Raw genomic sequence first — 14,589 nt, 5'->3', positions numbered from 1 at the left:
TATCATATTTCTGTTACCAACTTAAAAAAAATTCAGAGAGTGAATGGTGTTTGTGGTTTGGATTCTGACCCAGGTTCAGATCTGGCCCTGTGTGGTCTTGGGAAAGTTACTGTCAAGAGAAGAAAAGCAGCCCTTGGCATCCCGGAGCTGTGCTGGTACTGACAGCTGGCCTCGATGTTGTTGTGAGCTAGCCTGGAACCCATCATCTGGGTCTTGGTGTTCTGGTGTTGAACACAAACAATTTCACTGAATATCAGCATCAGACAAGGCTTCTCTCTAACCATGGTGGATCAAGACAAAAACAAGAACATGCCATAATCATGTCTTGACCTAGACAAAACATGAACATTGTCCAACTCACAAAATACACAACATCCCTCACTCCAGGCTATGATGCGAATGATTATTGCTGTTCTACTGGTTACAGCTTTAGCCTTCGTAAAGAGATTTGTTGATCTATCCAGTTGTAGAATTGTTCCCACGTTCTGATAGTACCCAGACAGAGTGAACCCCTGCTGCTTTGGACTCTTACAAAAAAAATCACCCAGCCAGTTCCCAAATCCTAAGAAGTCATTTTTGGTATTCTGGAATTCCTCTTGGTTTCCCTTGGTGCATGTCCTTAATAAATTCAACTTGTTCAGCTATAGGTATGTTCCTGGTGTGTGGGCAGAGGGTCTTGACAGTAACACTTTGAGCCTTACTTGTTTTAATATACAAACTGGGATTAATAAGATCTTTTTTGGCAGAGTTACTGAAGATTAGATTAGAAAATGTAAAGCACCCAGCAGAGTCCTCCAACTTTGAGCTGCTCAACAAAAGCTTGTTTCCTGTCCTCTAGTAAAGTACTCTGATTAGTCATGGTCCCCTGGCAGGGCTTGGAAGGACCTTGTTTTAACCCTTTCTCATCCATGGAGCACTCTGTTCTCATCCTTCAGGACTCAGTTCAGATACCTTTTCCGTGAAACCTTTCCCATCTCTTCATGAGCTCTTGCATCTGAACTTCAGGTATTGTTTTTACCATTGACTTGCCTATTAATTCTACTCTATTTTGTGGCACCTTCTGTTAGCTAATTCTTTTTTTTTTTTTTTTTTTTTTTAAGATTTATTTGTTTATTTGTGGGAGCAGGGAGAGTCTCAAGCAGACTCCCTGCTGAGTGTGGAGCCTGAATTGGGGCTCAGCCTCCCAACACAACCGAGAGATGAAACCAAGAGCTGGACACATGACCGGCTGTGCCACCCAGGCACCCCTTCTTTTTTTTTTTTTTTTAAAGATTTCATTTATTAATCAGAGAGAGAGAGGTGGAGAGAGCGAGCACAGGCAGACAGAATGACAGGCAGAGGGAGAAGCAGGCTCCCCGCCGAGCAAAGAGCCTGATGTGGGACTCGATCCCAGCACGCTGGGATCATGACCTGAGCCGAAGGCAGCTGCTTAACCAACTGAGCCACCCAGGCGTCCCAACAGGCACCCCTTCTTATCTGAATTTTTCATACTATGCCTGTTCAACTAAATTGTTCTCTAGGGATGAGGGCTTTGTTTAAACAAGGACCTTTGAAACCAGTTGTTTTATAAGGACTCATTTATTTGAATTTGTTACAGTATGTTAGAAAATGCTTAAACATGATTAAAACAAAAGGAAGAGAACACATCATTTGTCACCTCCTGTGAATATGGTGATACTGTGACATTTGCCTAAGCCATGTACTTCAAAGTAAAGTGAAGGGGTACAAAATACACCACCCCAAAATGTGCCGCTTTGGCATATTAATTTTGAGTCAAAGTTAACTTAAGAACATCCTTTGCATGAGGATGCTCTGAGCCTCCCTTGTCTTTCTGAAAATAGGAGGTAAATCTCCCATGTGAAACGTACCCTCCTCGTACCAGGATAGTAGAGGACATCCCTATCACCAGACATAAGGAATTTAGGTTTCCAAATGTTAAACAGCCTTCTTCAGTGATTTACTACCCCAAGTCCAAATCTCTTTGTCTTAGCAGTTAATTCTTCACACATTTATTGTTTCTTTGGAAAGATAGCAGCGTTCCATGTTTTTTTTTTTTTAAATTAATTAATTAATTTATTAGACAGAGAGATCACAAGTAGGCAGAGAGGCAGGCAGAGAGAGAGAGAGAAGAGGAAGCAGGCTCCCTGTTGAGCAGAGAGCCCGATGTGAGACTCGATCCCAGGACCCTGAGATCATGACCTGAGCCGAAGGCAGCGGCTTACCCCACTGAGCCACCCAGGCGCCTGCGTTCCATGTTTTGATCCACATTTTTATGAGCTCCCCTCCATATGAAATTAAATGTGTTTTTCTCCTATTAATCTGTCTTAGGTCTCTCTGATTGTCAGACCAGCCCAGCACCCTAGAAAGGAAGAAAGGGAAAGTTTTCCTCTCTTACAAAAGCTTTTTATATTTTCCTTCCTAGACAGTACAATGGTGGGTGAAGAGAAGACGACTCTAAGAAAACGGCTGTCAAAGTCCAGGGAAGATTCTGAGGAAAATGAAGACCAGAGAAGCCCTTCAAGGGGGTCTCTGGAGACAGCTAGTAATGGTGAGGCTTTTAATTTTCTTCCTCTAGCTATTTAACTTTTGTTAACCTTCGTCAGTAAATACTTAGGATGTGAAGTAATTTTTATAGTGAAGATTGCTGAGGACACTGCAGAGGACATGCTTCACTTCTGTTGACTCCGGGACCTTGCTGACAGGGGATGACTGCTTATCTGCTGCTTTGATAACTCCAAGGACCATCGTTTGTGTCATGTCCCGCGCAGCAAAATGGCCTAGACCTGGGTACTCAGAGGAGGTCTCCTCACACATGGCCTTGCTGGGGGCTGTCTGCACAGTGGCTGCCTCACTATGCCTCAGGGCTTAGGGTTGTCCTCCAGCCTCTTGGCAGAGAGCTGGTCCGTGTTTTCCTTCTGTTCAGGAGATCTGAGCATGTGGTAGCCCAGCACTGTCGTGTAGCCAGCATGGCTCTGCCCGGGGTGGTTGAGGACCATCACCTGTGCCACAGCATGGGCAGCCTCCACGGAGCAGTCGTTCCTGCTGTCTTTGGCCACTTCTTGGACACATGCTTTGTGTCGGAGTCCACATGGTCATCAGGCAGGGCCTCCGGCAGGCCTCACAGGACATCTCCACAGACTTGAGCTTGGGTGGCGACAAGGTGACCACCATCCCAGATTTGGCGCAGCTAGTCTCCACCCATCCCACCGGCATGGTGCCAGTGTTCCCGATCTTGTACATTCCGTGCAGAGCCAGCCTTAGGGGCTTGTTGACTGGGTGGGGGGCAGAGTCCAGAGACTTCTAGCAGAGTCACCTGGTGATGTTTCATTTACCCTCTTGACATTCCAGCCAGGCCACATTGTTGCTGTGCCAGTTTGAGATGGGCACAATGGCCACGGCGACCAGGTTGTAGCCGATCTTCTTAAGGCAGGTGCTCACTTCTAGTGATCTGGAAGCACATGGTGCTGGAGGTAGGCTTGGCAACGTCCCTCTCGTTGATGGCCACCCTGAGCTGCAAGCTGCTTCAGGCCTACCATGTAGGCCCCAGTGCATATTCACAGGTCTGCCTTTCTTAGAGATGCCTGCTTCAAACTTGAGCATACTGCCGCCATGATGAGCATGGCACACTTGGCCTTGGATGTCTAGAGATCACGTTCTTTTTTTTTAAAGATTTTTATTTTTATTTATTTGACAATGAGAGAGATCAAAGGTATAGGTAGGCAGAGAGAGGGGGCAGGCAGGCTCCCTGCTGAGCAGAGAGCCCAATGTAGGGCCCAGTCCCAGGACCCTAAAATCATGACCTGGGCCAAAAGTAGAAGCTTAACTCATTGAGCCACCCAGGTGCCCCCATTGATCACATTCTTGATGAATTAGCTGGGGCCTGGAGCATTGGTGGTGATGTCATGGTGGTTAGTCTGTTGACTTCCACAGGGAGGAGTGATAATGCCACGCTTGCTTTCCACCTTCAGCTTGTCCAGCACCTGGGTGTGTTTGAAGGGGCCCTTGCCCATCACTGCTCTCTGCCCTTGAACGTCTCAGTGGTTCCTTTATCAGTGCTCCCCTGCTTGTAGATGAGCTAGATCCCTGGTAGGGGCGGGGAGGGAATTAGAGGATTCCACATGGTTAAGGATAACGATACTGATAGGGTCTTTGCCCATGGGGTTAGGTTGATTAGTGCTCTAAAGAATCAGCAGCAAACTTGATTCAGAGATCAGCAAGAGCTCAGCAACTGTAGGAGAGACTTGTAATATTTTTGAGGTGAGTTAATGAAAGAAGAACAAATTCAGTGTTTTTTAGAGCAGGAATTGCCATCTCTTTAGCTCTCTTTATTATAGGTGGGTATGCTGGCAGTGTGAAGGTACAGAGGTGAAAAATACATTGATAAAGAGAATAGAAAGGGGGCACCTGGGTGGCTCAGTGAGTTGAGCCACTGCCTTTGGCTCAGGTCATGATCTCGAGTTCCTGGGATTGAGTCTCGCATTGGGCTCTCTGCTCAGCAGGGAGCCTGCTTCCTCCTCTCTCTCTGCCTGCCTCTGCCTACTTGTGATCTCTGTCAAATAAATAAATAAAAACTTAAAAAAAAAAAAAAAAGAGAATAGAAAGGAACATTTTGATTTAAGTGCTGGTCACAGCCCCATTATGCTGGTGACACTGGAGTGTAAATTGCTGCATGTGTCAGATCAGAGGTGGGCTTTATTGATCTAAGTGGAATTTGCAGTGTGTACTTAGAAGATTTATATACATAAAATTTCTTGTATCTGGTAAGAAAGAAATTAGAAAATAAGCCTTTCTTGTTAATGAATTAAATGAACTTTTTTTGGGTATGTACTATGTTTATTTAAAAAAATACTTTATTTATTTATATGACAAAGAGACAGCGAGAGAGGGAACACAAGCAGGGGGAGTGGGAGAGGGAGAAGGAGAAGCAGGCTTCCCATTAACCAAGGGAGTCTGGTGTAGGGCTGGATCTCGGACCCTGGGATCATGACCTGAGCTGAAGGCAGACACTTAACGACTGAGCCATCTAGGCACCCAGTACTATGTTTTAGACACCATTCATCCTTTTATTTATTCCTTCAACACCTAACTTACCAGTGATTACTGGTGCCCTGCTAGGTGCTGGGTGTAGTGATGTATGTGTGCGTTTGCCCTCGCAAAGTTCAGGTTAAGTGAATGAGAATTCCACCCCCAATTAACGTTAATTATATTACTACAAATAAGTGGTACTAATTACTCCTTGGAGTTGTAATGAGCATAGTAAGCCTAGTTAGCGGGGTACCTAACTTAAGTTAGTACAGGGCTATAAATCTTGGTGTAGGGAGAGATAAGGGAGTTTTATTAGTTCTTCTATCCAATATTGCTTAACACACAAATACAAAGAATACGACACACTGCTTGTTGTTAAGGTCAAGGCTTAATGCTTGAGATTGATAGACCTGTAAGCGCAACTCCAGCTGATGTCCCCTCTTGCATCAGCCTATTTATTTTTGCAATGACATTTATATAGGTTTGATTTCAAGAAGGATTTGAAATTTGAGCCTTGTTGGGTTAACAAGTAGGGATGGAACTTTCTGAGACAGGTTGTCTTTGGCATTGTGAGGCGTCCACATAGAGAAACATGCTTTGCTTTTCCTACTTAAATCTAATTGTGAATACAGCAGCTGGATCCCACCAGGAATATAAATGTTGTTGCTTATATTTACATTATATTGTTAGGCTCTTCATTAGCTACTTACGAAATATTTGTGTATTTTTAGTTTTAATATGTTAAAAAATGCGAAATTTGTATATAAGGATGAGTCCACATTGAGTAGAAACCTTACTGTCACTTTATAGTATTCATATATCTTTATATGTGAATAAATATAAAGTATCTTTTGTTTATCCAGTGCCTATCAGGTGAAATTATGATTAACTAGCTTTTTTTGTATTTTGTGGCATTTGTTTGAAATACCCCTTCTGAAGATAAAAAATTTATGCCTAAATTGAAAAAATGTTGCCATAACCTGATTTTAAAAGTAATACATACTCATCTAAAAAAAGTGTTGCTATGCCATTCAGTTTATTTACCTTCAGTTAAAGTGTTCAGTTGGTTCAAAGTACGTGGAAGAGGATAAACAAGAAAGCAGAAGTGACTCAAAATTTTTAATGGAAAAATGAGTATGTGTTGTCCAGACATTTCATTTCCATAAATTACTAACATCTTACATAAATAGAATACTTTATTAAAAAATATTTTATTTACTTATTTGCCAGAGAGAGAAAGAGAGCGTGCGAGCACAGGCAGACGGAGTGGTAGGCAGAGGCAGACCGAGAAGCAGGCTCCCCGCCAAGCAAGGAACCCAATGTGGGACTCGATCCCAGGATGCTAGGATCATGACCTGAGCGGAAGGGAGCCACTTAACCAACTGAGCCACCCAGGCGTCCCAAATAGAATACTTTTTAAGTTTTTTAGTAACTGGGATCCCAAGAACCCCATGATAGACATCTTTCCATTGTCAAGTAGTAAATAGATGAGTGGCTATAAAGTATTTGATATGTGTCATACTTGTTTCCCTGATGAATATTTTTTCTGCTATACACAAATGCTAATGAACATATTTACATATTTCTCAGATGCCTAAGGTAGAATTGCAGGTTTAGGTTGTTATTTTAAAATAAGTATTTTGAAATACTGTACTGGGTTGCAGCATTTACCTTACACTCTATTAATCTTTCCTTGTTTTTGGTGTTACTGTGTCCAAATTTTAAAAATCTTACTTTTCCCTTACTACTAATTTTCATGACAGCATAACCAGCTTTTTTTGTTGTTGTTGTTGTTGCTTTTACTCTCTGATTTGCATTTCTTGTAATATGCTGTGTAATGGTTTTTCTAAGAAGTATATAGAAATGATGGCCCTGTATAACTTAAGAGAAAAAGCTAATAACATTTAGAGTCTTATCCAGACCCAGTATTAGCTCTACCATTTACCAGTTCTGTCTTTTTTTACGATTTTTTTTATTTGACAGAGTGAGCACACAAGCAGGGGAGCTGTAGAGAGAGAGGGAGAAGCAGGCTCTTGGCGAAGCAGAGGGAATGCCCTCTTTTTTTTTTTTTAAAGATTTATTTTTTTAGGGGCGCCTGTGTGGCTCAGTCGTTAGGTGTCTGCCTTGGGCTCGGGTCATGATCCTGGGGTCATGGGATCAAGCCCCGCATCAGGCTCTTTGCTCTGCTTCTCCCTCTCCCATGCCCTCTGCTCGTGTTCCCTCTCTCGCTGTGTTTTTCTCTGCCAAATAAACAAAATCTTAAAAAAAAATATATTCATTTATTTGAGAGAGAGAGCATGTGCACATGAACGGGGGAGGGCAGAGGGGAAGGGGGAGAGACTCTCAAGCAGACATAATGCTGAGCTTGGAGCCCATCCCATGACTCCAAGATCGTGACCTGAGCTGAAACCAAGAGTTGGCACCTCAGCTGACTGACCCATCCATTCGCCCACCAGTTCTGCCTTTATGCTAAATGTGGAAACAAGATTTGAGTAGAGCTTGGTCTAGGTTCTTTTTTCTTTTTCTCCTCATTTTCATCTCTTCTCTTCTTTCCTACTCCCTCCTCCTTACAGCTCTTTCTCCTCTTCCTTTTTGCTTCTGTCCTAATTTTTTATTGATACAATTCATATACCATAAAATTCAGTAATATTTTATTCTTTTTTTTTTTAAAAAAAGATTTTATTTATTTATCAGAGAGAGGGAGAGAGCAAGCACAGGCAGACAGAATGGCAGGCAGAGGCAGAGGGAGAAGCAGGCTCCCCGCCGAGCAAGGAGCCCGATGTGGGATTTCTAATTTTTAAAAATTTTATCTTGATTTGACACAGAGTAGGAGGAGAAGCAGGCTCTCCGCTGAGTTGGGAGCCTGACATAGGACTTGATCCCAGGACCCTGGGATCATGACCTGAGCCAAAGGCAGCCACTTAAACAACTGAGCCACCCAGGTGCCCCAAATTCACTAATATTTTAAATGCTTTTTTTTGTTTGTTTATTTGTTTTCTTTTAAAGATTTTATTTATTAGATAGTGCAAGCAGAGACACTGAGAAGCAGACTCCCTGCTGAGTAGGGAGTCCGATGTGGGGCTTGATCCCAGGACCCTGGGATCATGACCTGAACTGAAGGCAAATGCTTAACTGACCAAGCCACCCAGGCGCCCTTCACTAGTATTTTTTTTTTTTTTAAAGATTTTATTTATTTATTTGACAGAGAGAGACTACAGGTAGCAGAGAAGCAGGTGGGTGCTGGGGGTGGGGAAGCAGGCTCCCCGCTGAGCTGAGAGCCTGACTCGGGGCTCAATCCCAGGACCCTGAGATCATAACCTGAGCAGAAGGCAGAGGCTTAACCCACTGAGCCATCCAGGTGCCCTTTCACTAGTATTTTAAAGGATACAATTCAGTGGTTGCAAATATATTTACACTGTTGCATGGCCATTATCACTGCTTGCTTCTAGAACTTTGGTATCCCCCCAGAGAGGAACTCTGTTCTTGTAATAGTCATTCTCCATTCTCCCTTCTCTCAGCCCTGGCAACTACTAATCAGTTTCCTGTCACTTTGGATTTGCCAGTTGTGGGCATTTCATACAAAAGGAATTCTAGAATATGTGATGTTTTGTGTCTGACTTCTCACTTAGCAAATGTTCTCCATGTTTTAGCAGGTATTAATACTTGATTTTTTCTGAAGGCTGAGCATTATTCCATTGTATGGATAAATCTTTGTTCAGCTGTTTATTAGTTGATGAATATTTGATTATTTGGGTTATTTTAAGTTTTTGGCTATGAGGAATCATATTGCTGTGAATATTCATGTATAAGCTTTGTGTGAACTAATGATTTTACTTGGGTATATACTTAGAAGTGGGTTGTTGAGTTTTACTTGGGTATATACTTAGAAGTGGGTTGTTGAGTTTACATGATGTATTAATGTTTAACTTTTTAAAAATTTTTTTATTTTTTTATTTTTTAAGATTTTATTTAACTTTTTTTTTAAAGTGAAGATACAGGAAATGCTCTTAAGAGTGAGAGAGGGGTTCCTGACAGGACCTTTAGGGTTGGTCTTCTATAGAAAGCTAACCAGGGAACATCTCTGTTCTGTTTTAGCATCTCTGTTGACACCACCATTGAGCAAGGACTAGTGATGACACCTTCAGTGGCCCACCTCCCACCTCCAGTCTGGTTATTCTTTGTTAGTCATAGGTGATTATCATAAAAGACACCCCACTACACACCTGGGGCAGGGTGGTCCCCACAAATTTGGGTTTCCCTACACCTCCACATTTTTGGGATTTCTGTGAGCCTGATCACATAGCTCCTTACCTGTCTCTCCCTACCTAGCCCCCTGTCCCTTACCCAGTCCTCTCCCTGCAGTGGTAACCCTAACTGTCTTTAGGGAATAGGAAAAGGAGTACTTTGGCTGCTTCCTGCTGAAAAGGGATAGTGGGCTGTATGGCAGGTAGAATCCATCCAGGGGTCTGTCTGGGGGCCCACCAGATGGCTCCAGGGGGATCCTGATGGGCAGCAAATGGTACATGCACCAGCACATGCAAAAAGGATGGACAGAAAACAAATTTTCGGCCCCAAATTATGATCACATCCCTTAGATAAGATCCCCAGTTACCAATTTTGTCAAATAGATCAGTGGATATTTTGATTTTAACTGATCACATATGTCCCCTTTTAATTGGGACACCTTGCAGGAGTTAACTGTAATGTTAAAACATATGTGAGGAAATTTTCCACACCTCAGATGGTCTATAATAGTGCAGTCAAGAGTGGTGTAGTTCTCGAGAAGTCCTTCTCTGACTTCATTTAATTCTTGGCTTGAGTGCATCCAGTGCCTGGGTATTATTGTTTAGAGTCCTGCTGAGTGAGCATCCTGTTTGCTTGTTTTATATTGCAGTTCTCAGTTAAGCCCCAGAAAGCCCATGGTGAGCTTTGAGACTCTTACTGCCAGGAGGAGGGCTGTTGTATGCATAGCTAAAGCCTTTGTTTGCAACTGTAGGTCAGTAGAGGTGGCTTCCAGGATAAATGACTATGAGGGATGAAACCATAAAGAAGCCCTTTTTGTTTGAGTTCCAGCCTGAACAATATCCTGATTACAAGGAATCACTAGCAAATGCAGGAAGTCTTGTTTCAGAAGATGAGGGCATCCCCAAGTGCATTATCCTATCTAATCATAAAGAAAGTGGGGCCATCCATTATCTCCATGGGGTACCCTCTGATTTTTTTTTTTTTTTTTAGATTTTTTTAATGTATTTGACAGAGATAACAAGTAGGCAGAGAGGCAGACAGGAACGGAAGCAGTCTCCCAGCTGAGTAGAGAGAGCCCGATGTGGGGCTTGATCCCAGGACTCTGGGATCATAACCTGAGCCGAAGGCAGAGGCTTTAACCCACTGAGCCACCCAGGCGCCCCCACCTCTAACTTTTTAAAAGAGCGATTTTGTCATTCCAGCCACATAGAGTTGATCAGGGTGATAGCTGAGCTATACAGTTATTGGGGAATCTATCCCATTTCCCAGTTCCAAGTAATCATATGCCCATGGGGTCCTCTTATCCCCACAGAATAACAAGCAAGGAGATTGTCTATACATGGCCTATTGTGGCAATGTCTCTGAAGTTTACCTCAAGTTGTCTAGCATAGGCAAACAACATTCGAAGACATTCAGAACTGAAATTTAGCACCTCCGCAGAGATAACCAAATAAGACTAATTTATTTTAAAAATGAGTCCAATTTTAACAAACAGTGTCAATTATTTACATAAGCTCAGCAAGAATGATCATATAGAACTTTTAGAATCTGCTTTGCTAGAACTTTATTATAAGCAGTCTTTAGGTAGAACTTTTAGTGGCCTCTCCAGGCCAGAAGCCAAGCTCAGTACTTGCCATTAGACATGACTGCAGGACCTGTAGATGTGGGTGAATTCCTTTTCACAAGGTCCCCAAAGTATCCTGAGGTTCTGCACCTGCCAGGAAGTAACATTCTTTACTTAACCTGGTGAGGCTGCTGGGCACTTTGTAAGTAATGTATCAGGCCAACAGTTCAAGGGGCTTTATGGTTCCAGGTTTCATAAAGTCATTCTTAGTTCCTCAGAACTGTCTGGTCATATTTGAGTCTATTCTGTTTCTCTCAGTTATGACATTCAGACAAAGCCTTGGTAAAATTTAACCAATGTTTCCAATGGTTACACTGTTACAAGGAGATGGGGTCCTTATTGAACTTATGCAAATGACTATGATTACCATGGAAAAGAGAGTACTTAATTGAGATCTTTTTAATTTCAGAGGGTTCAGGTAGAGAAAAGTTAAGTGCTTTAATTTGTTTACAAATGAATACTTCTTACAAAAGTTTCCTTGATCTTGGAGAGCAAACATTAGAGAACCAGCAGTGTTTTAACCAAGAGTTCCAAAAAACCATAATCATTTTTTTCCCCAATTCACATAGTCCCATGTTACTATTCTTGTTTAATTTATTTTTTTAAAAAAGATTATTTATTTATTTATTTGACAGACAGAGATCACAAGTAGGCAGAGAGGCAGGCAGATAGAGGGGGAAGCAGGCTCCCCGCTGAGCAGAGACCCTGATGCGGGGCTCTATCCCAGGACCCTGAGACGAGGACCCGAGCCAAAGGCAGAGGCTTTAACTCACTGAGCCACCCGGGTGCCCCACCCATTTCAGTTTTGATCTGCTGAGTATCTGTATTTGTCCTAAAGTCCTTTTTATGAACCTCCTTGAAGATGAAACTCCTTTTGCAAGAGATTAATAAGTTATAAATGACAAATTCAGAATGGACATGATTAAAGATCTGATGAGAGTTTTCAATAGCTTGCAAGGCAATCTAGTTATTTCTGTGACACTAACCCTGTAGTAGCTAGAATATGGAGTGATAATGACCTTATGCCAGAATGTACCATACCAAACAAACAAGCGTAATTAGTCAGAGACTTAGCTCATGATTTAGCTCTTGGGGAAGTTTGTTAAAGACCTTAGAAAGGCACGTGTGTAAAGAGGATTAGGGATCATCAAAGACCTGATAAAACCACAGTTCTTCTGCGCAGACAAAAAAGAGAAAATAGCTGTTCATGTTTTATCAAGAGCATCAACAATTCAAGAAAACTTAGTCTTTTTAAGATGGACTTTCAGTCTTACACCAGTGTACTTTTAAAATCCTTTTATTTTAATTTTAGTCCATCCTCACTGTGCCTAAAATTCCCTTCAAAAGTTTTCCCTTCACAAACCTACAACTATTTTTTGCGTTCAGATTTTGTCCCAAGCCATTCGTCTCCAAATAACCATCTGTTTAGGACAAAATTAACTTCTTTTGCCTTCAACAAAAATGGATTCCCATTCTTTGTATCTTCTTACATACCTCCTACTTTTCTGCATACAGAATTGTTTTGCACTCTTAGAAATCTCAGTCTCCAGTGAAGACTAAGTAGTAACCAGTTGTGAACTGTTGCACCAGAATTCTTCAGATGGCAAACTTGCGAACCAGTTAAGCACAAAATGTGTTTGCCAGCAGATTTAAATACCCTTAGTTTCTTTGCAATAAGTAATCAGAAGCACAAACCCACATCCAGTAAGCAATGATTTAGCAATTATTCTGTTTGAAAAAGACCTAGATGTCCAATGAATTTAATCCCAAAGACTTTGAAAGTTGTTTTAACAATTCCCTGTAAGAACTTTGATGGGACAAGTAACCATCATTTTAGTCGTCTTTTTGCTAACACATTGCAACAGAAAGAACATGAGCATATTTGACCTTCAGCAAACCTTGGCAGAATAAAAGTTTCACATTTAATGCTGATAACTTTTTTTTTCCACTCCTTTTTTTTTTTTTGAAAGATTTAACTTATTTATTTGACAGATCACAGGCAGAGAGAGGGGGTGGGGGAAGCAGGCTCTCACTGAGCAGAGAGCCCGATGCGGGGCTCGATTCCAGGACCCTGAGATCAGGACCTGAGCCGAAGGCAGTGGCCTAACCCACTGAGCCACCCAGGTGCCCCTGTAGGTTTATTTTATTTAATCAGGTGAGGGAGTTCTCTACCTTTTTCTAATTTACAGGTTGTTTTTATTCTTGACTACCTTTTATTTTGCTGTTTTGTTCATTTTCATAACTTAATCAATATACTAATACTACTACTAGCTACTAACATCATTTTTATCACGTGCCAGGCATTGTTTTAAGGGTTTCACATGTTAACAGCTCAGTTGATATATTTTAGTTCTATTTAGTTTCAGTATTTTTGATCCATACAGCTATTTGAATATCTGGAGAAATGCCTTTTGTAAGAAATTTTGAGACTCCTTTGGCAAAAATAACATGAGAAAAAGTTTTGAATATTGTTACTTATAATCATTCCCTGTCTTCAATATACACATGTAATCCTAAAACTGGCCAGCTCATACAGAGCTTTGAAGAAGCAGCCAAGTATGGCCAGTCCAAATAGAGCTTTGAACAACTGAGTAGGTTGAAAGCACATTTTTTTCATTACAGTAAAAGCCAAAAATGTTGTCTTTAGAAAATGCAGATAAGCCAAAGTTCAGGTGTTTACAATTCCTCTTTGGGTACATTCCTAGAAATGAGGTCAAAAGAGTATGTATTTCTGAGGGGTTTATGGATATAAATGCCAAATGGCTTTCTGGAAATAATGCTCTTGTAGTAGCAAAATGTGAGTGCCAGTTCCTTTGAACTTTTTCCCATCATAGATGATGTGAACTCTTTTTTAAAAATTTATTTGCTTTAGGGGCACCTGAGTGGCTCAGTGGGTTAAGCCTCTGCCTTCGGTTCAGGTCATGATCTCAGGGTCCTGGGATCGAGCCCCGCATCGGGCTTTCTGCTCAGCAGGGAGCCTGCTTCCGCCTCTCTCTCTCTCTCTCTGCCTGCCTCTCTGCCTACTTCTGATCTCTCTCTCTCTCTCTCTCTGTCAAATAAAAAAAAAAAAATTTATTTGCTTTAAAGATTTTATTTATTTGATTGAGTGAGAGCACAAGCAGGGAGAAGAGGAGGGAGAGGGAGAAGCAGGCTCCCTGCTTGGGGGCTGGATTCTAGGACCCAGGGGTCATGACCTAAGCTGAAGGCAGATGGTTAACCATCTGAGCCCCTTAGACACCCTGACTTTGACAGCTTTTTAACTTAAAAAAAAGGTTTCAAATTCTAAGAGGGCAAACAAAATATTGTGTGATATATATATATATATATTTAAGATTTTATTTATTTAGTTGACAGAGACAGAGGGACAAAGGTAGGGGGAGTAGGAGAGGGAGGGAGAAGCTGACTTCCTTTGAGCAAGGAGCCACATGCGGGCCTGAGACAGGTGCTTAATGACTGAACCACCCAGGTGCCCCTATTTTTATATTTTTAAAAGATTTTATTTAGGGATGCTTGGATGCCTCTGTTGGTTAAGTGTCTTTGGCTCAAGTCATGATCCCAGGACTTTTGGGATCAAGCTCCACATTGGCCTCCCTGCTCAGCAGGGAGCCTGCTTCTCCCTCTGCCTGCTGCTCCTCCTGCTTGTAAAATCTTTAAAAAATACTTTATTTATTCATTTATTTGAGAGAGAAGACTCT

The 14,589-nt window shown here is 41.8% G+C and overlaps 1 protein-coding gene across 2 annotated transcripts in view; it reads left to right on the top strand.

The window, feature by feature from the left end:
* Positions 1–14,589, top strand: part of SOAT1 (sterol O-acyltransferase 1) — a 76,252-nt gene that overhangs the window by 13,042 nt on the left and 48,621 nt on the right. The window contains exon 2 of one of the 2 annotated variants that reach the window (XM_059412809.1): positions 2,423–2,548. The exons of the other annotated variant lie outside the window; for it this stretch is intronic. Coding sequence (XP_059268792.1) covers positions 2,431–2,548 — 118 coding nt within the window. The 5' untranslated portion in view covers positions 2,423–2,430. The remainder of the gene's footprint in view (positions 1–2,422; positions 2,549–14,589) is intronic. 2 annotated transcript variants of the gene reach the window in all.

Source organism: Mustela nigripes, chromosome 10, assembly GCF_022355385.1.
Source record: "Mustela nigripes isolate SB6536 chromosome 10, MUSNIG.SB6536, whole genome shotgun sequence".
Lineage (NCBI taxonomy): Eukaryota > Metazoa > Chordata > Mammalia > Carnivora > Mustelidae > Mustela > Mustela nigripes.
Note: the sequence above shows the minus strand (reverse complement) of the source record. Positions and strands in the feature narration are given on the sequence as shown.